Raw genomic sequence first — 22,893 nt, 5'->3', positions numbered from 1 at the left:
AACTGGCGGGCGGACCGCGACGAGAACTACTTCTCCAAGGTCTGAGGAGCGGAGGTTGGGACTGCGAGAGCCCTCGACTGCGAGCGGGCGGTACTACTCGGGAGCAAGCCTCCCACCCCACGGGTACGGTGTGTACCCGTCTCTGCCTCGGGTGACCATTGAACTCCATCCAAGGCCGGCTCCACGGACGGGACCCCTGCGATGCCCTCGTGGCCTTTCGCTTCGGCGCCCTGCTCTGCAACAGTCGCCTCGGGGGCTCCGCTCGCCGTCGAGGATCGTGTGGTTTGTTGTTGCCGCCGCCAGGCTCTGAGAACCGGCGGCCAGCCAGACCGCCCAACGTGCTTCCTGCGGCGGATCGAGTGAGATGGGCGGCCGAGGGGCGCGCCGGTAGGGCGCGCCGTCGGGCGGCGATGGGGTGCCGCGGGGTGTGCTGCTGCCCCGCGCCCGGCCTGTACGCCTTCAACGAGGACAACGCCCGCTTCGCGCTCCTGGCCGTCCTGATCGTCTCGTACCTGCTGTGCGGCGCGGCCGTCTTCTCCGCCCTCGAGCGGCCCACGGAGCTGCGAGCGCAGGAGAAGTGGCTGGAGAGGCTGGAGAACTTCTCGCACAGGTTCAACCTCACTCCGGGCGAGCTGCAGGAGCTGCTGCGCGAGTACGAGGGCGCCTACGTGGCCGGGATCCGCATCAACAACACGCTGCCCCGCTGGGATTTCCCGGGGGCTTTTTATTTCGTGAGCACCGTGGTCTCCACCATAGGTAAGCGAGAGAAAGCCGCGGAGGGGAGCGCACTGTCGCGCCTCTTCTCTGCCCGCCTCTCCCTTTTCTCTTCCTCCATCACCAAGAAGGGGCATCTCTCTCACGCCTTGGGTTACTTGCGAGCACTTTTCCAAATCGGAAAACACTGCCATGTACGAAGGGTGGGGGGCGAGTAAAAAGCACATGTGCGTTTCACAGTTCCGTGTTGGAAGCTGTGATGGACTGGGTATGCTCCTCTAAAATACATGCCTGTGCTATTGTCATATCTACATGGAGGGTTTTGTGCTTAGAAAAGCATCTCACTTGCATCTTGCTAGGGCAAAGTAAGTCTCACTTTGGGAAGTCCAATTTTAATGCCTCTGCATTGGCAATGCAAGTGAATTTTCCAGTAACTCTTTCTTCCTTCCTTCCTTCCTTCCTTCCTTCCTTCCTTCTTTCTCTCTAGGCTCTGTCCACCTGCTGTATGTTTTGCTTTTTTATAGTATTTCCCTGAAGTACCACCAAGCTCCTTTATTCCTTTATTAACTGTACATTAGCAATGACTGGTTTGATCCGTTTTCATTGTTGGTTCTGGTTTTGCCTTTGTGCATGAACTTTAGTTCAGCTGCCCAGAGGTGTGAAACCTGTGAAAGAGTCTGGGGAGGGGGGGAGGTGTTACATGAGAAATGGATTTGTTCAGATGTTTATAACTACATTTTATTTTTGCATATTGAGACTGTATGTGAAGAGGCCCAGGATTTAAACCCTCCAAAATATATTTCCCATCCCAAGCATTTGAAAATGTTTTTCCTTGACAAGCTATGTTATGATATAACAAGCTTTGACGTTAACCAAACTGACAAGTCTCTGTAATAATAGCATTTAGCAGATCAGATTGACTTTTAAAGTATCCCAGCTGTGCGGTTTTCTGCTTTTGACAGTGAGCTCCACAGGTTGTTTTATGCACAGCACACCTTTTCTTTCATAGCTTGGGTTATTTACAGTCTGGTGTGCGTAAGTGATGTCTTTGAGACATCACACTTAGGCTGCTGGTGTATTGGGGCTACTTTTCACTCATGACACTGACAGCGCTTTTCCTTTTCCTGCATTTGAGGGGAGGTGTGAATGTAAAAACCTACTTAATGGCTGGATTCAGTATGGAAAGTGAATTATACAAACTCCTGTGGGAAAGCCCTGTCAATGGCTATTGGCAATGAAAAGCGGGACCTTCTTATCTGGAGAGGTCCTGTTCAGAATTCTAGCCAGCCAGCCTTGCCCTTTTCCAGGATAGTCCATTCTCCCCTCTGCAATCTACAAGCATTCAATATCCACTGAGCATGGTCAGTCCTCACTGAAAGATCTCCCCTTTGTTTTCCTTCCTAAAATTGATTTATTTATAGCTTACTTCTTCAAACTTCTGGGTTTCCCTGAGCCAGCTGGTACCTCCCTCTTGTGAATGGATTGTGCCATTTTGGCTGCATAAGGATCTGCACTGGGAGAATGGACTCATGAATTTCATATAGTAGGGATGGGGAATGTGTGGCTGTTCTGGTGTCGCTGAACTACTGCTCCCATCATCCCTGGTCATTGGTCCCATGCAAGCTGGTGCTGATGGGAGTCGTAAATGACAACATGGGGTGCTGCTGCTGCTGCTGTTGGGTTTCCCTATCCCTGTTTTATATAAGATGGATAAACTGTTTCTGACAGCATACCACCGAACACCAATTGCTACAACAGGGGGAGGCTGCTTGCCTTCAAGTTCTGCTTGTAAGTTCCTAAGAAGCATCTTAGCTTGGACCTTTGATCCTGCAGGAGGAATCTAAGAAACTGCTTTATACCATGTTAGACCATTGGGCAGAGGTGTACCTAGGGGTTGGCGAAACCAGCCCCCGCCAGGGGTGTAGGCCTGAGGCGGGGTGCAGCAATCACCTATCAGGTGTTGGGAATCTTCCCAAGACACCTGGAGCTCCTTCTCCCTCAGCTCAGGGAATCCGCCAGGATCTCCAGCAGGAAAAGCTGCTGCTGCTGGAGGGGACAAAAGGACTCACTGGAATGACTTCTAGGCAGGAAGAATGTTCCTCCTATCCAGGCAACCTTGCCTGCTTCTTTCTTTCGGCCTGTGGGAGGGATGCCAGTACAGCTCTTTGCCAAGGCCACAAGGGACCCTGAGTACACCTCTGCCATTGGGACATCTAGCTTATAACTGGGGATACTGACTTACAAAGGGTATCAGGCAGAGGGCATTTCTAGCTCTTGAGAGCCAGTGTGGTGTAGTGGTTAAGAGCAGTAGTCTCGTAATCTGGGGAACCGGGTTCGCGTCTCCGCTCCTCCACATGCAGCTGCTGGGTGACCTTGGGCTAGTCACACTTCTCTAAAGTCTCTCAGCCTCACTCACCTTATAGAGTGTTTGTTGTGGGGGAGGAAGGGAAAGGAGAATGTGAGCCGCTTTGTTACTCCTTCAGGTAGTGATAAAGTCGGATATCAAATCCAAACTCTTCTTCTCCACCTAGAGATGCCTGGGATTGAACTTTGGAACCTTTTCCATGCAAAGTGTTTGCTCTAACACTGAGCTACAGCCCTTCTTGTGTTCCTAAATGGCGCTGCTTTTCAGCTTTTCACATTCAAGAGATGTTGGCCAGTGCTTGTAAGGGCTCATCAACACTCATTTCCCACCATGCTTTTCCGGTTTGTATCAGGGTTCTCTTCACACCCACCCACACCCGGCTACTTTCCTCGTGGAAACAAGCTCTTTAACGCTCATGGCAATCCTCAGAAACCCAGATTGTCGTTTGTTCCGATTCAGCATTAGAGAGTGCATTTTCCTGGGGAAAGCGGGGGGGGGGGAGAGTGCTTACACCGGGACTAGGAAACACAGGTCTGAGCATGGAAAGCATAGGGTGGAAGCCTAGTGTGGATGAGCCTTTCGTGTCATTCATGGAAATGAACATCAAGAGATGATGTGTCAGTGTAGACAGGACAGCTTCTCGAGAGGTCTGCAGGTGCCACATCTGAGGTTAAAATAAGAAAACCTGAAGCTTTACTGGTTTTCCAGTTGGCAACCAACACACATTCCATCACAAACCTTCTGAGTTTTTGCAGTGAAGGCTAAGCCAGCTTCTTATTCTTCACCCCTTCAGCAATGACTTACACCGTCTGCTGCTGCTTGCGGTGGCTGCTGCTCCCAGTTATCTTAGGGTCTGGAGTGCTATCACAAGCAACTTACGCAGTCAAGTGGTGGTCCCCAGGGCTGGTAGCAAAGTCATGAACTGGCCCACTCCACAGTTGTTGTTGTTTAAATAGACTCTAGAAGACAATTGCAGAATTTGAATTTGCTGCAAAACGGAGAAGACAGCAAGCACACTTACATAAGGTTTTTGTTTTTTTTTAATGTCATACAGGGACTAATGTATTTGTAATTTGAGACATTTCAATGAAATTGGCCACCAGGCATCTCATTTCCTGTGTAGAATAGTCATCAGTGAATGATGGCATCTCTAGAACACTGCTTTGCAGGGATTCAGACTTAATGCTGAGTCTCTGTAGGTTGCTTTTGATTGTTTGGAGTACTTTTTTTGAAGCTGGGTACTGGGTAGAAATCTCTTTTATGCGGGCTGAGGTATATGTTACATACACATCTGAACCAGGGGACCGGTTTAATCTTTTACTCCAAACCACAACGTGAGATGCAGATGAGATTGTATAAAGCATGGCTTACCAAGGGGATGCAAGTGGTGTTGTGGTCTAAATCACTGAGCCTCTTGGGCTTGCTGATCGGAAGGTCGGTGGTTCGAATCCCCGCGACAGGGTGAGCTCCCGTTGCTCTGTCCCAGCTTCTGCCAACCTAGCAGTTCGAAAGCACACCAGTGCAAGTGTATAAATAGGTACCACTGCGGTGTGAAGGTAAGTGGTGCTTCAGTGCATTCTGGCATTTGTCACGGTGTCCCGTTGTACCAGTAGCGGTTTAGTCACGTTGGCCCCATGATCCAGAAAGCTGTCTGCAGGCAAATGCTGGCTCCCTCAGCCTGAAAAGTGAGATGAGCACCGCACCCCATAGTTGCCTTTGACTGGACTTAGCAGTCCAGGGGTCCTTTACCTTTACCTGTTTTTACCTGCTATGCCCAAACCAGTCCACTTAATAAGACTACACAATTTAAGTGATTAACAAACCTCTCCTTAAAATTTTAAATTAGTTCCAAGACACGATCTGAAGGCACACGGTATAGCAATCTTACTTAAAGCTAAATGGGGCTGATATGGATTTATTTGATTTAACATTTGTATTCTGCTTTTCCAAATGTTGAGCTCACAGTAATCATAGTAGCATTGAAAACACTAATAATATCAAACATATAAGTAAAACAAACACAACAAATTCATCAAAACAATTAATACAATTGAATGCCTGGATAGGAGACCATCTGGGAAGCCAATATATGCTGGTTTGAGTTCCCTGGAAGAAAACGGAATATAAATCAAATTGTTCAACTACTTAATGAGAAGTAGTGACAACCAAATCAATCAAAACACTCTAGAACAGCCTTCCCCAAACTGCTGTTTTCAAGATGTTTGGACTGCAACACCTGACACCAGTGGCTTAGCTAGCCACTCGGGTGCCCGGTGTGGCATGAGGCACGTCCTGCAGCCGGGGGAGGGGCAAGCTGCTCATGGGGGTGGGGCAAGCAAAGGCAGGGCACGTTGCGTGGAGCCTCTCTGCTGCCTCCCCCTCAGCTGTAGGGCAGCTGAGGCAGTGGGCAGAAGCAGCATGGAGCTTGCAAGCAGTCTGCCCACCGCCTCCCCCGCAGGAGAGACGTGTGGCTCTGGCACTCTGCAGGCCCCGTGGTGTGACGCCCAGTGCCCCCCGCCTCACCTAGCTACCAGTGATGTAGGAAAGGGAGTGCAGGAGTTATTTTTTTTAAAAAAAAAGTGTTGTGAGCCAGTTTATTTTTTTGGAAAAAACCACACATTTTTGCCATTTTGTCACCCCCCCCCCCCTCAGTGATGACACCCAGGGCGGCCTGCACCTGCCACACACCCCTTCCTACGCCACTGCCTGTCACCCCTTGCGATTGGCCATGCTGGTTGGGGGTGATGGACGTTGGCATCCAAAAGTTCTGGAGGGGACACTGCCGTAGTACAACTAAGTGTCCCTCATTCCAGTCCTAAATAGGCATAAGTAGGATTTCTTAGGTATGGTTTGCCTTCAGTCTACCACACACTCATGGATATAAAGCTTGCTTGTTTTTTCTGCCTTTGAATTGATCTTTCTTGGCTTATTTGTAGTGATACGCAGCCATGAGCTGAAAATCAGTAGTGCTGAAGATCTTCAAAAGAGACATGGACTCTATGTTCCCAGTGATAAGTAGTTTTTCAGGAACAGGCTTTCTTAAGACACATTTCTATTAATAATAAAACTCCTTCGTCACTAGTACACCTTGATATGGGAGGAGGCCATGGCCTCTGGCTGCTTCAGTTTGTTTAGTTGATAATAGATGAAACAAAGTCATAGATTTGTCAGAATATCCACCTGAAAACCACTGAGCTACTACTGCTACGTTTCCGATTATCCAAGCCCCAGATTGGACTCTCATCATCACCTCATTATGGGCAAGAGTAATTAATTATTATGAAACGTAACTCTTTTAAAGACAAATGCAAGAAATTGTGATAATGAAAACTATCCTCCGTAGTTTATCTAAGTTGGTAAGAACATAAGGAGACATCCTGCTCCCCACAGTGACCAACCAGTTGCCCATGGAAAGCTCACAAGCAAGACACAACAACACACTCCGGCTTGCATTTGCCAGCAACCAGTATTCAGAGACATGCTGCCTCTGACATTTACTTTCCACCTTTCCCAATGAGACAAGAACATAAGAATAGTGTGCTGGTCCCATGGGTTACCCGAGAGGTGAGGTCCAAGTCCGGTCCATGGTCAAAGGTGCAACGTGGAGGTAGTCCGTAGTAGCTGAAGCTGGGTGCAGGGCAGGGAGTCGGGTGAAGTCAGGAACAGGCGTGCAAGCAGGGAGCCAGGGCAGGTCAGGAGCTCTGGCAGAAAAGCAGGACAGGGGGCAGTCAGGAACTGGCTACCAACAATGTTGCTCCCGCAACTTGGGACTGGGGCTGGGTGGCTTTTATCTGCCCCGAGGCACAGGGCAGCCCCGATCCTCAGGTGACTCGCCTCTCCTGGCCTGGAGGCGAGCACTCCTCCTGTGGGAACTTAGTTCCCTCCGCCTCTCTGCCCTGAGCTCTGCAGCTCAGGAGAGGCTGGAGGGTTACTGGACCCAGAGGCAACCTTAGCTTCCCCTGACGGGGCTGAGAGTGGAGCACCTGCAGGCAATGGGTCCTCCATCACCTCAGAAGCCAGAGCAGACTCAGCTGATGCCTGCACCTGAGGATCCATCACAGGTGAGGACCCTTCAGGCTCATGCCCCAGCCCCGGTTCAGCTGGTTCTGGAGGCGGGGGATCCTGTGCAGGCCGGGATCCCTCAGGGTCAGCATCCGAGTCTGAATCCCAGGCCATCACAAATAGTACTGCTGGATCAGATCAAAGGCCGATCTAGTCCAGCAGTCTGTTCTCACAGTGGCCAACCAGATGCCTATGGGAAGACCGCAAGCAGCACAACACTCACAATTCACAGCCACTGGAGCTCAGAAGCAAATCACCTTTGATACTGAAGACAGCACACAGCCATCATGACAGCTGCTGCTGTTATTGTTGTTATTTATTCATCACCTTCTGCATATGTGATGTAGAGAAAACAGTTACAAAACAGCTCAAAAAATAACAGAAGCTGAGGTTAAGAACCATATAAAACAAGACATCTGCGGCAGATTCATCTAGCTAGGAAAACCATTGATGGTCACATTCCCCATGAATTTTTTTTCTGCTATTTTAAGACAAGTGTTAAATGAATAGGGCAAAACAGCCGCAAAACCAAGCCTATCTTTGTGTGTGTGTGTGTGTGTGTGTGTAGTATTAATGCAGTGGCGCCGAATTGCACCCAACATGCGCGGGGGGGGGTCCATCGTGCATCATTCTAAATTAAAACACTTTACATTCTATTTATTTTAGTAGCAGAAATTTGCACATGTACCTGTTTTGCATGGGTCTTTTGTCTGGATTATGGTCCAACTATGCTCCCTAGAATAAAGTTCTCTTTCCTATCAGATGCCCAAACTAACTTTTTGAACCTGTTGCCTCCCACACACCTGCATCTGTTTCTATTAATTAACTGTGCGCTTCTGATTTGAAAATACTGGAATAAAGGTCTCCTGAAATATATCTGATGGCAAATTTCCACAAGTTTTTCCTCTTGATGTCAAAATGTGTTTCCATGGCTTATCTAACTAGAACAGGAACAAAGGGGAACCACTTCCATTTGCTTTGCACTGTTTAGAAAGATAACAAATCGTGATGGGGAATATACAGTTTATGCTGATATTCTTCCCCTTCTATTCTCAGTTGGTAAGACCCTGTAGGCAATATAATTCTTAAGTCTTCCTGTCAACTTGCAAAAGTAGTTTAACTCTGTGTAAAGCAGACGGGGACCAGGGCTTCTGAAAACTATAAATATGCATCTGAAATAAATTGTGCAGAAGTGTTGTCTTCATCATTCTTTGCTCATGAAAGCCACACATATATAGAGGGCTGCAAAGATACCCACCTGGGTTCACAAGCAAAGTTGAATCCTCAACTTGAAAGAGCCGTGTGACACAAAGGCCCAAGGACCTTTTATCAACAGACTAATGGAGTTAGGCATTTGTTCTCTCTGCCATTCTGCATTTCTCTATGTGGGTGAATGACAAAAAAATATGTGGACAAAGCTGCTCTTCTTGAATCCCATCATCTATGAACATTGTGCTAAGTCATCCTTCAACAACCTGGTGCCCTCAAATACTGCTTTGGGGGTATTAGCCTGGGCAAATCGGTAGGTGGGTTGTGTTTTATAGTTTTCTTCTGAGCCATAAAAACGCCCTACAGTCTATTTTTAATGCATTTCCCCCTCAGCCAGGCTCAGAGGCTGTAAATAAATCACTTTGGGAGAGGTGGCAAGGTAGTGATATGGTGGCTGTTTGTAGCAGGGATTGAAAGCCTTTGGGGGGGGGGGCTAACCTTCCAGTGTTGGGTGTGGTCATTCACATTCTACATATGCTGGTTTGCACATACACCACAGACACGGGGTTTATTCTAAGCTCCCCACTATCCCATGCGCAAGCAGCCAACATACTCCCCACCCCTCACCCTTTTGTAGTGTCCTGCTGTATGCTAGAATAATAATAATAATAATAATAATAATAATAATAATAATAATAATAATAATAATTTTTATTTATACCCCGCCCTCCCCAGCCAAGGCCAGGCTCAGGGCAGCTAACAAGCAATAATAAAAACAAGTTGAATGAATACAACTTAAAAACAAGATTAAAATACAACATTAAAATATTGAAACAGTAAAATATTAAATGCAGCCTCATCACAGGAGGAGAAAGGAAAAAGGAAAAAGAAAGAGGGGGAGGGAATCAAATTGGCTCCAAGCCAAAGGCCAGGCGGAACAACTCTGTCTTACAGGCCCTGTGGAAAGAAATCAGATCCTGCAGAATAAGCCCTGCATACAGAACATAGGTAAAGGTAAAGGGACCCCTGACCGTCAAGTCCAGTCGCGGACGACTCTGGGGTTGCGGCACTCATCTTGCTTTACTGGCTGAGGGAACCAGTGTTTGTCCGCAGACAAGCATGACTAAATAGGTAGATAAATAGGTACCACCAGAGCGGTACCTATTTATCTACTTGCACTTTGATGTGCTTTCGAACTGCTAGGTTGGCAGGAGCAGGGACCGAGCAACGGGAGTTCACCCCATCAAGGGGATTCGAACCTCCAACCTTCTGATCGGCAAGCCCAGAAAAGTTGAGACAGGTTGGCAGCCACTAGGGAAAGCTTGGTGAGCCGGTTCAGGCCTGTGGGCCAGTGGTTTTCTCATTGTCAGTGGTGTGTGGTGAATTTTTCACGGGAACAGTTAGGGCCAGAGCTGCTGGCATGGCGGGGCGGGTCGATGTTATGCATGTGATGTCCTGACGTCACGCATGCGAGCTTCGTGCCTCCCTCCCTAAGCTGGGCAGAAGCTTCCCGGGCTTTGCGAAGGAGGTGCCAGGGCTCTGGCGGGATGCTGAAGACCTCCTGTCTCCTTCCAAAAGCTGGGTGGGCTTTGGGAAGATGGCAGGGCGGATCTTGGACCCATCAGAGCCTCGTGGCTCCCTTCCTAAGCCGGGCAGAAGCTTCCCGGGCTGTGTGAAGGAGGCGCCAGGGGAACATTTAGAGTCAAAGCTAGCCCCCTTAGTCCAGGGGTCAGCAACCTTTTTCAGCCATGGGCTGGTCCACCGTCCCTCAGACCTTGTGGGGCGCCAGACTATATATTTTTTGGGAGGGGGGGATGAACGAAATCCTGTGTCCCACAAGTAACCCAGAGATGCATTTTAAATAAAAGCACACATTCTACTCATGTAAAAACACGCTGATTCCCGGACCGTTCATGGGCCTGATTGAGAAGGTGATTGGGCCGCATCCAGCCCCTGGGCCTTAGTTTGCCTACCCCTGCCTTAGTCCAATGACCACACAACACTGCTCATTGTGTTACGTTGGGCAAATTCATGTGTTCGGGGGGGGGATATCTAAAAAGAGTATGAACTGTGTAGACCAGGGGTGGAGGACCTCCAAGTCTCTCTAGCTGGTTCTGATAATTCTCCTCAGGCTGCTCACCTTCTTCCAACACCACAGACACTGGCTCTGCTTTGCGCCCTGTTTTTGCCTGCCTGGAGTGCATCCTTGAACTCTGATCATTTCACTTGTTCTCCTAGGTGGAGCAGAGAGGTGTGTGCGCAGAAACCAGCCTTCTGTAAATTTGTCCATTTTGTTGCTCTGCTTGTGCTTTGTTTTATTAATTCCCAGCTCATCTCAAACAGCGCTTCTCCTCCTTCCCTCCCCCGGGAAAAGTTTTTTCGCTATAAGTAAGGCATTTAGAATTGTTCCCCGATTCAGCACACAGCAATCTTTTGTCTTATGTATCGTCCTCAGGCTCTTCTTACCAAGTTACGTTTCCCAGGCTTGGACTGTGAAATTTGTAACATTGCAGAACATGTGAAGGCCATTTGCTTGATTAATAATAAAGTAAAAATGGTGCTTATTTTAAAGAAAAGAAACAAAAATGTTTCTCTGCCTCCTCTCCCTCCCACACCCAGTTATGCTGGCATCTTGTTGGTTACGGTAATTGCCAACAGGGAACCAAAAAAGCTAAAGAGATTCAAAATGGCTCCTTGATGAAGCATGACACTGGTTGGAAAGACTCTTTAAGACTTATTTAAAAATTAACTTTTGATGAACTTGTTTAAGCTTAAAGATAAGACAGTGTATTTTATTATTGTATATGTGTGTGGTTGCTTTTTAATTTCATTATTTATCCTTTGAGCTTTTAGGGTTGGACAGGCTCTATACTAAAGAACACAATAAAAGTTAGCTATTTCCTAGTCATTGCCATTTGCATTTTCATGCTGCTGTTAGAGTTGCTTTTTATCTATCTAGATCCATCCTAATCACAATGGTTCCTAGTACATTGCCAAAATGTGACATGTTCTGTTAAAAGATCTGGCACCCTGGGACTGAACAATACACTGCATAGATGACTCTTTCCAAATAGTTTGTTCAGTGCATGTTGACCTGGAAAACTAAGCACTGTGACTTCCATTATTTTGCCTAAACCTACAACAACAACCATCATCTTCTGAGCTGAATGCATGCTGAGTAGCATTCTGCAATCTACATTGGAGGCTAATATAACATAATGGAATATATACTAATAAGACAACAGTGTTTTGTTTGGACATACATGGTGCCAAGCACCCCCAATTTAATGTTGAGAAAATTGCTTTTGTAATTGAAGGTAATTGCCAAATTTGCTGAGAACATTAGACATGCTGAGTGATTTGGGACACATGTGCACACACAAAGGTACAAGGAGAGGGGGAAATGGCAAGTTAATTATAGTACTGTTGTGTTGCAGTATATATTTTAACTTGGAAACTGTCACCGTCTAATTGTACAGGATTTTGGAAGTGGGGGACTTTAGGGGAGTGATACAGGAAACTTGAAATATGAAACATGGGAAAAGTTTTGGTGGTGTTGCAACACCTAGAACAGTGTTTCACAAACTTGGGTCTCCAGCTCTTTTTTGACTACAACTCCCATCATCCTTAGCTAGTAAGACCAGTGGTCAAGGATGATGGGAATTGTGGTCTGAAAACAGCTGGAGACCGAAGCTTGGGAAACAATGACCTAGATAGAGCCTCCTTGTGTCACCAGGATCCTGACAAAGTCTGTGGATGCAGCAGAAATATACTGTGGCAATTTTCGCAGGGCAGGCAAACATGACCTTTGCTCCCACATCACAACAATAATATCTGAAGCTTCACATTGTGATTTGATTTTGTGCTGGTCATTCGTTCTGCATCTTGTAATTTTACAATGTTTCTTCCCCCCAATTTTTTTAAATTGATTTTTCACACGCACAAAAAATAAAAAACAGAGCAGAACACGCAACAAAGACAATAAACTAAACACAAAAGAAAATTATTACTTCAAATACCTAAATCTCTTAACATTGATAACTGACTTCCTCGAATCCCCTCTATCTGAATTTCATTATATCACCTGTATAACAGTTCTCCAACTTCATATTTCTAAAAATATTAACTCCTTTCATTAACTAACCTCTTCTCCTTTATTATTCTTCCAATCCTTAATATTTACTACCACATATTCTTATTCTACCCCTTAGCTTATTTGTTACTTCCAAGAATTTTCTATTTATCTGTAATTTTACGATGTTTTAATGTTTTTATCACACAGTGGTACCTCGGTTCTCAAACGTAATCCGTTCCGGAAGACCATTCGAGTTCCAAAATGTTCGAAAATCGAGGCGTGAAAGGTTGTCTGCAAATTCAGTTGAGAAAATTGAAAAACACTCAGCGTAATTCGTTTTACTTCCAAGGCGCATTTGGAAACAGAAGCATTTACTTCCGGGTTTTCGGTGTTCAGGTTCGGAAACGTTTTTCAACGGAGACGTTTGAGAACCGAAGTACCACTGTATAGCATCATTGTATGTTTTTTATGCATCGACAGTTTGTAAACACTGTTGAAAAATACATAAATGGTAGCGTTCCCACACCTGCATTCTTCCTATATCATAACATCTGTGGGCCACCAGTTGTTGGATAGCTTCAAGCAGCATGGCCAGCAGTAAGGGTTGCTGGGAGTTGTGGACCAGCAACAGCTGGAGGCCCACAGGCTCCCCAACCCTGTTCCATGTTAATGCTGCTGCTGTCATGGGGATTACTGGGAAATACTGGGTTTCCCCAGCCACTCTAGGCGGCTTCCAACAGAATATTAAAATACAATAGTTTATTCAACATTAAAAGCTTCCCTAAACAGGGCTGCCTTCAGATGTCTTCTAAAAGTCTGGTAGTTGTTTTTCTCTTTGACATCTGGTGGGAGAATATTCCACAGGGCGGGTGCCACTACCAAGAAGGCCCTCTGCCTGGTTCCCTGTAACTTGGCTTCTCGCAGTGAGGGAACCGCCAGAAGGCCCTTGGCACTGGACCTCAGTGTCCGGGCAGAACAATGGGTATGGAGACACTCCTTCAGGTATAATAATAATAATAATAATAATAATAATAATAATAATAATAATAAATTTTATTTATATCCCGCCCTCCCCAGCCGAAGCTGGGCTCAGGGCGGTTAACAACAATCAAAATAGTTCAACATTCTAAAACATTCATTATAAAATTAATTAAATCAAATTAAAATCAAATTAATGGCAACCATCAAGCAAAATTTTGTGCAGATTGCCAGAGGAGGGGGTCAGGCTGCGCCCTGACAAAAGGCCTGGTGGAACAGCTCTGTCTTGCATACTGGACTGAGGCCATTTAGGGCTTTAAAGGTCAGCACCAACACTTTGAATTGTGCTCAGAAACGTACTGGGAGCCAGTGTAGGTCTTTCAAGACCGGTGTTATGTGGTCTCGGCGGCCACTCCCAGTCACTAGTCTAGCTGCCGCATTCTGGATTAGTTGTAGTTTCTGGGTCACCTTCAAAGGTAGCCCCACATAGAGCGCATTGCAGTAGTCCAAGCGGGAGATAACTAGAGCATGCACCACTCTGGTGAGACAGTCTGCGGGTAGGTAGGGTCTCATCCTGCGTACCAGATGGAGCTGGTAAACAGCTGCCCTGGACACAGAATTGACCTGTGCCTCCATGGACAGCTGTGAGTCCAAAATGACTCCCAGGCTGCGCACCTGGTCCTTCAGGGGCACAGTTACCCCATTCAGGACCAGGGAGTCCTCCACACCTGCCCGCCTCCTGTCCCCCAAAAACAGTACTTCTGTCTTGTCAGGATTCAACCTCATTGGGCAAGATGCTGGACTTCTGGCACAACTGATAGTGTAGGAACCAAGCAGCAGCGGCAGCACCGCAGAGGTATCATGCACAGGACTCTAGCTAGCAGCATGCCATGCAGAAGAGGGATGTTTGGTGACCCTAAAGTTAAAAAAAAACATGCCATCTGCAGAATAGAGACTGCTGTGGGTTAGTTGAGCTATCAGTATGTCTTGGAAGCTCCTCTGAAAACGAATGACAACTAGTCTCTGTTGAAAGCTTTAAGCTGTAAACCAGGACACTTGAACTATCCAGTATAATTACTGGTAGACACCATGTTCCAATAAGAAATTTACTTGGAATCAGCAAAATGGAAAGATTTTCTAAGGAGTGCTTGCACTCTGCATTCCCCCCCCCCCTTAGAGCTGTATTTCTGATAAAATTATGTTATTTTAGAACTCTTCTTCTTTTTGTAGTCTTCTGTTCTTGGAACGAAGAGTGCCATTGTTACATTCTTCACACCTTCTATGGTGGTGCTATCTTTTATAAGGACTCTCTGATCTTGTAACAGTCTATAACCTCTCCTTTTTTTCTTTTTCTTTTTTAGAATGTGCTAACGTAACATTGCCAGCATGCTTTATTTTATTAGTAAAGAGAAGTCTTGTTACCTAGGGTTGGTGCATGTGTTTTATTTTGTTCTGTCTTTATCCCTTTTCCAGAATAACTCTTCAAATGAGATTGGGTTTTTTCCCTCCCAAGAGCTGAAGAGCATCACAGTAGCTACAGCTGTAATCTTCCTGATTTCCTAAACACATCCATTAGAAAATATGCAGGTATTAATCCTATAGCAAATAATGACTTTAATTAAACCCCCATGAATTCTTCAAGGGGAAGACTCTTAATCTGTCATTTGGACCAGAGTAATCATGGGATTATGTGAAATATTAAAAATGATTGGGATGGAATTTTATGAGGATTAAAGTTTTCATGAAACACTGATAGTGGTTTGAATTATTCCTTGACAATGTGCTTCTTATGCCGATTTTATTGGCATGTTTTGGGTATAAGATGGCCAGGAGCAAAAGAGAGCAGGGCTCCTGCATGTTTAATAGTTGTGTAGAAGGAATTTCAACCGTTGTAGTGTGGGAATGTTCAGGGTGGCAGAAGAGGATATATTGTTTATTAATATCCTTCCCAACTTGCGCTAGCAAGTTCTTTCATGTAGCAGAGTTACATTCCCCTTTCTTCCCTGCACAGCAGATAGCTTGTTGCAGGCTCGTGTAAGCCTTCTCACTATTATACAGTTCAGTCTGTTTCAAATCGAATTGAACATTCCTGGTAAGTTCCCTTTAATCCCTCTTAAAAGAATAAAGACATGACAATCTTGTTGAAAGTCAAGAAAAGAAGTTTACTCACATCAGTTCACAGTTGGATTCCTGAAGGCAGACTTTGTTACAAATATGTACATGTGGCTCTACCTCATATGGGGAAATAATCCCAGTGCTTCTGCTAGCTGAGAGCCAGCAGAGCATTCCTAGCTAGAAAGCTGGTCCAACAAAGAAGGAAGTGAAAAAGAAAGAGAGCGCTGCGTGACTCCTCCTTTTGTTACCTGGATACGTAAAGTCACACCCACCTCTAGTCACATGCAAGGGAAGGGTGCTCCAGCCCAGTTTCAACTGGCTAGACCAAAATCCCCCGGCGTGTCCATTCTAGGAAAACAAGGAATGTTGTATTTGACTGCTCCCAGTGGATTACATCCCACATGTAGCTGGCTCCCTCTTCTACACAACTATTAAAAGTGCAGGAGCACAGTCCTCTGGCTACCCTATTTGCCAATAATGCCTTAGCAGGGAGCCAAACTAAACAAATAATGTGGTGTCAGAAGTGCATTCACTACTCTATCAAATGGACATATGAAATTGTGTCCAGTTGTCTGTCTGTCCAAGTATTATTCTGCTCTGACCACCACCAGCTTTCTGGGGTCTCTGGGAAAGGTCTTTCTCATCACCTTACTTCCAGAGATCATTTTTGCTAGAGAGGCCAGATTTTGCATGAAAAAAATATGTATTCTATGAGCCTGCTACTATCCTCTCCTCATGTTAATTTCACATGAAGCTGCCTTACACTGAGTCAGATCATAGGTCAATGGTATTAGCTCTGTGCTAGCTCTTCATCTGTGGTAGCTCTCCAGATCTTCATTCAGAAGCCTTCCTCCCAGAGATCTAGACATGCCATGGACCTTCTGCATCAGTGGTGACATTGGGGCCGAGGTCCAGGGCCCCACTCAGAAGACTGTGCAGGAGACCCCCTCAAACCCAGGAAGACTGGCTTTCCAAAGAGCTCCTACCCTGTTAGACCAGAGTCGAAAATTACCTAACTGCACCACTGTTCTGCATATAAATCCCCTGCCCAGCCATATATCATATTAGTGCAAAGATTTCTGTTAGCAGAATGGAACTTCCGCCCTCACCCCACAGGAACCCCCTAAATCAGTTCCAGAGGTTCCGCCAACCTTCCAGTATGGATTTTGGAAGTGTGCTTGGTGTGCTTGGTGCTCGTGGGGGGGGGGAGTTCCGTTGCACAGTAATAAAACCTTGCACTAATGGAACACAGGCCTTGCATACCACCTGTTCTGCTGTCCTTTATAGAATCATAGAATCATAGAATCATAGAATCATAGAGTTGGAAGAGACCACAAGGGCCATCGAGTCCAACCCCCTGCCAAGCAGGAAACACCATCAGAGCACTCCTGACATATGGTTGTCAAGCCTCTGCTTAAAGACCTCCAAAGAAGGAGACTCCACCACACTCCTTGGCAGCAAATTCCTCTGTCGAACAGCTCTTACTGTCAGGAAGTTCTTCCTAATGTTTAGGTGGAATCTTCTTTCTTGTAGTTTGGATCCATTGCTCCGTGTCCGCTTCTCCGGAGCAGCAGAAAACAACCTTTCTCCCTCCTCTATGTGACATCCTTTTATATATTTGAACATGGCTATCATATCACCCCTTAACCTCCTCTTCTCCAGGCTAAACATGCCCAGCTCCCTTAGCCGTTCCTCATAAGGCATCGCTTCCAGGCCTTTGACCATTTTGGTTGCCCTCCTCTGGACACGTTCCAGTTTGTCAGTGTCCTTCTTGAATTGTGGTGCCCAGAACTGGACACAGTACTCCAGGTGTGGTCTGACCAGAGCAGAATACAGTGACACTATTACTTCCCTTGATCTAGATGCTATACTCCTATTGATGCAGCCCAGAATTGCATTGGCTTTTTTAGCTGCCGCGTCACACTGTTGGCTCATGTCAAGTTTGTGGTCAACCAAGACTCCTAGATCCTTTTCACATGTACTGCTCTCAAGCCAAGTGTCCCCCACCTTGTATTTGTGCCTCTCATTTTTTTTTGCCCAAGTGCAATACTTTACATTTCTCCCTGTTAAAGTTCATCTTGTTTGTTTTGGCCCAGTTCTCTAATCTGTCAAGAACTTGGCCTTGGATGCAGAGCCTATCTCAATAGCAAGTGTTTCTTCTTCAAATGTAGCACAAAAGAGCCTGAAATAGACATAGAACAAAACTGTGCGGCACAGATCTCAACAGGATCAATGCTTTTGCTGCTGTAACTCTTCACTGCATGGGAGTATGTAATTAATGCAGAACCATGCAACTCTGTCTACTTTGCCAATGCTAGTAGGTCTGAGATCTGGACCCAGTGAAACATGTGTATTTTTCCCTACTGCCTTTCCACCTAGGGGTCCATAAGGGGGCTTTGTTCCTGGATGACTCTTCCAGCAGAGTCCCAGTAAGATTACAAGATGCATCAATAAAGATGAGCGCCATTCAACACATTATGCAAAGTTAAACCTGGCTTTGCCATCCAGTGTGCACACTCAGGAGGTAGCTGCAGCCAATCACGATGCGTGTGTATACAAATGTCTCTTTGCCACATTCAAATGTCACATTTTTAGGAGCATAACTAAAATAAAATCTCTCAAAGTAGAGTGTATGCAGTAGCACTAAATTAACTTGACCTGATGGCTTTAAGAATGCATATCAAGGATGGGGAATGAGTGACCCTCCAGAGGAAGTTGGATTCCAACTCCCACGGGCCCAGGCTACTATGGCCAATGATCAAGGATGATGGGAGTTGTAGTACAACAACATCTGGAGGGCCACAGGTACCGTATCCTTGGCATATAGCCATACCTTACTTGCCTATCCAAATACTAGGATTGGCATGAGATGCCTCTCTTATTTCAAAGGGTTCTCCTTAGTGTCAGGTTTTCTTTGAAAAATGGCAATTCAGATTAGAAGTGTCTAAAGTGGTACCTCAGGTTACAGACACTTCAGGTTACAGACGCTTCAAGTTACAGAAACTTCAGGTTACAGACACTTCAGGTTACAGACTCCGCTAACCCAGAAATAAGTACCTTGGGTTAAGAACTTTGCTTCAGGATGAGAACAGAAATCGTGCAGTGGCAGCGGGAGCCCCTATTAGCTAAAGTGGTACCTCAGGTTAAGAACAGTTTCAGGTTAAGAACGGACCTCCAGAACGAATTAAGTTCTTAACCCGAGGTACCACGGTATCTCTAGCCAATTAATGACCAAAAAATGGTGAAGAATGACAGCCCAAATCTTTTAAAGACTAAATGGTTGCCCTGATTAATGGTATTCCAGATTACTTGTTTACTCCGCATTCATCCTGATTTGCTTGCAAAAAGCATACAGTGATACCTCGGGTTACAAACATTTTGGGTTACAAACTCCACTAACCTGGAAGTAGTACCTCGGGATGAAAACTTTGCCCCAGGAAAAGGGTGGATTTGCCCTGCCAGACTTTAAACTTTATTATGAATCAGCAACTTTTTGCTGGTTGAAAGAATGGCTGCTTCTTGAAAATACAGACATTTTGGATTTAGAAGGTTTTAACAACGTATTTGGATGGCATGCATATCTGTGGTATGATAAGGTAAAAGCACATAAAGCATTCAAGAATCATATTGTCAGGAAAGCATTGTTTAATGTCTAGATAAGATATAAGGATTTATTGGAAAACAAAACCCCAAGGTGGTTGTCACCGATGGAAGCAAAAGCACAGAAAAAGCTTAATATGGAGGCCAAGTGGCCGAAATATTGGGAAATTCTGGAACAAGAGGGAGATAGACTGAAATTGCAGAGTTTTGAGAAACTAAAAAACAAAGTGCGAGATTGGCTTCATTATTATCAGATAATGGAGGCATATAATTCGGACAAGAAAGTTGGTTTCCAGGTGGAAAAATCAAAATTAGAAACAGAACTGTTAGAACCCAAAACTAAGATTTTGTCAAAGATGTATAACTTGCTGTTGAAATGGAATACTCAGGACGAAACGGTGAAATCTGCTATGATTAAATGGGCACAAGATGTTGGACATAACATAATAATGGCATAATAATGGCTGACTGGGAACAGTTATGGACCACAGGTATGAAGTTTACGGCATGTAATGCCTTAAGAGATAATATTATGAAAATGGTATACAGGTGGTACATGACCCCAGTCAAGCTTGCAAAAATCTATCATCTGCCCGATAATAAATGTAAAGAAACTGAAGGTACATTCTTTCACCTTTGGTGGACGTGCCCAAGGATTAAGGCTTTCTGGGAGACGATATATAATGAATTGAAAAAGGTATTTAAATATACCTTCTTGAAGAAACCAGAGGCCTTTCTCCTGGGCATAGTCGGCCAATTGGTGCCAAAGAAGGACAGAACTTTTTTTATGTATGCCACAACAGCAGCAAGAATACTCATTGCAAAGTATTGGAAGACACAAGATCTACCCACCCTGGAAGAATGGCAGATGAAGGTGATGGACTACATGGAACTGGCAGAAATGACTGGCAGAATCCGAGACCAGGGAGAAGAGTCGGTGGAAGAAGATTGGAAGAAATTTAAAGACTATTTACAGAAATATTGTAAAATTAATGAATGTTAGAATGATGTTGGATAGAAATTAAGGGGTTTTCAGCTGTAATACTATAAAGGAATATGAAAAATGGATTATTAAATAGGTAAAAATTTAATGTTACAATAGCTTAAGATTAAAGACTAGGATAAATAAAGAGGGTAAGGATTTGCTGAACCAACAAACTGAACTGGAATACAAAAAAGGGAGGCGTGAGGAGGTCCGGGAAATAAGCTAATGAAAAATAAGTAATGGAAAGAATGAGTTGTTTTTAACTATTTTTATTTTGTATTTTCTTACTTTTTATTTTTATTTTGTAACATTTTGAAAATCTTAATAAATATCTTATATAAAAAAAGAAAACTTTGCCCCAGGATGAGAATGGAAATCGCACGCCGGCAGCAGTGGGAGGCCGATTAGCAAAAGCACACCTCAGGTTAAGAACAGTTTCAGGTTACGAACGAACCTCCGGAAAGAATTAAGTTTGTAACCCGCGGTACCACTGTACATAGTTTAGAATCACCATGTCCAATCTTCCATTTGTTCCAGTTTGTTTATGGGGCAATTTTACAACCGTCAGGGTTCATTCTACATTTGGCCTGATTTGTTTTTATGGTATTTGTCCATCTTCCTGCTAGCTGTTTGCTCATCCCACACTTTGAGAGCAAAGGCAGGATATAAATTCAATAAATAACGAAGAAGAAGAATTCTGTTTCACTTGTACTACATTTTCTCGGATGCCTCCTCTCAGGAACACACTAACACCATCTCGTTATTTTCCATGAATGAATCCTTCCAACTTTCTGGTTAGAAATTGCTGCTCTGAAAAGGTCAACCAGCGCTTTATTTCTGCACCCAGAGACTTCTTCTATTTCTAGCTCAAAGTTAACAGCTAATTATTACCAGTGCTGAAGACACAGAGGAGGAGGAGAATGCCTCATCTTTGGTGCATAGGAGAGGGGGCTCCCCTGGCCCCCATAAAATGGGATAATTGTTATTGCAAAGGCAAAAGAACTGTAAGAGACGAGAACCTACTCACTCCATCCACCCCTCCATTGATGAGATTTCACACTTCTAATTTTACTTAAAAACCTGTTTGAAAGATACTGCTGTTATGAGGTTCTCCTTGGTCGATGGAACTGCTGTGTTTTTAATCTCTGCAGCATTTCACATGAGCCCAAGGCTGGGCTGGTAATGCTGCCATACTCCTCACAAAAGCACCACAGGAATCACCAGGAGCTTCAAAGGACTGGGTGATAACTGTCATACCATGTGCAAATTAGTGCTGAAAAATCAGCCCTGAGGTGGTTCCAGGACCATGCCAGTCCTTAGTCAGCCAGCCACTTCCAACTGGTGTTTGATTAGCTCTGAGTGGGGGAAACAGGGCAGTGTATGAGACCTCTGGACAGAGCAAAATAAGGCGAAGACAGACTTGTCTGGCTGCTGCATTTTCCCAGGAGAAGATAAGCACAACGCCATGGCTGGCCTTCCTGCCTGACAGCCTGCCCTGCAGGATCCCTATGTCACCAGAAATGTAGCTAGATTTTGTGCAATAGCCAGAAGTCAAAGGAAGGAAAAGATTATACAGCTCCACAAAGAGTCATAAATTGACACAGATCACAGTCAAATTCTTTTTTTAAAAAAAAACCTTTAATGTAGTTTATATTTCCTTGACTACACATTTTAAATCTATTTAATTAGTATATTGATTGTCAGTGCTATTTTTATAAAAAAAAAGAGGTGCTGGAACTCACTATGAACACCTCCCTCATTTGCTTTGAATGGTACCCACCAGAGAGGTGCTGGACCTGAGCTTCTGTGAGTTGATTTTTAAATTCCACTTTGACCATTTTAATGTTTATGTAAAAAGTATGCTGAAAGTCTGGTTTTACTATGCTGGCTGTTTAGCTGTAATGATAAACATTCATTCATTCAAACATTCACACCCTGCAGGATCCGTGCCTCCACTGAGCAAAGACATCAATTCTGTTGGGTGCAGCTGCTTTGCAATCAGCTTTCCTTGAAAAGCAGCGCCACACAGGGTTGGATATGATTCTGCACAGTGCCAGTTGCTGCTCTTTAACAAACAATTTGCTTCCGTCGCATGCAGAAAAGCAACTTACTTGGGAGCAGTGACTGGCGCTGCGCAGGATCGGTTCCGCCTACTTAGAAGTTCAGTAGGAAGATTAGTGTACTGCCAATGCTCAACCCCTCCAACCTTTTTTAAAAAACTTATTTTAAAATAGAGTTTTAAAACCCATTAAAAATCCTTAGTCCTACCTCCGAATTATTTTGGGGACAGATCTAGGTTTAGGTGGTAGCTTTCGGGGCAGAACAGGCTGAATTGGCCTGGTGTGGGAGCCACAGAGAAGATCTAGGGGTCTGCATGCAGCCCTAGTGAGAAGGGAGAACAACAAAGGCAAGACAGGCAACAGAGGACAAAAAGTGCAAGAATGTTAGAAAATTTTTAATAAAAATTTGCTGCTGCTGCTGCTGTTTACAAAAGAAGGTTAGGGGGAAAGACAGGGGGCAGCAGCAGGTGACAAGGGAAGGAAGGGATGAAATTCAAAGAAAGTGAGAGAAGAGATAGTTGAATCCTTTTGGATGCCATGGATGCTTTTTGGGGTAAAAATAAATAAAATAAATGCAAACATAATAGTGATGATGACTTGTTCAACATCAAAGACAGCCTTCACTGAAGAGAAAAACCCTGGAAAGCAAAGAGAGGACCCAGCTACTAAAAGGGAATGAAATGTACTGGGAATAAAACAGAGACCTAGAAGCAGATTCAGCCACCCTGAC

General features: G+C 44.9%; 1 protein-coding gene across 1 annotated transcript in view; it reads left to right on the top strand.

Moving 5' to 3' along the window:
• The first annotated feature begins 391 nt into the window (after nucleotides 1-391).
• Nucleotides 392-22,893, top strand: part of KCNK13 (potassium two pore domain channel subfamily K member 13) — a 59,763-nt gene continuing 37,261 nt past the window's right edge. The window contains exon 1 of the mRNA XM_082233843.1: nucleotides 392-756. Within this exon, the coding sequence (XP_082089969.1) occupies nucleotides 411-756 (346 nt within the window). The 5' untranslated portion in view covers nucleotides 392-410. The remainder of the gene's footprint in view (nucleotides 757-22,893) is intronic.

Source organism: Podarcis vaucheri (genome assembly GCF_965113315.1).
Source record: "Podarcis vaucheri genome assembly, chromosome: 1".
Lineage (NCBI taxonomy): Eukaryota > Metazoa > Chordata > Lepidosauria > Squamata > Lacertidae > Podarcis > Podarcis vaucheri.
Note: the sequence above shows the minus strand (reverse complement) of the source record. Positions and strands in the feature narration are given on the sequence as shown.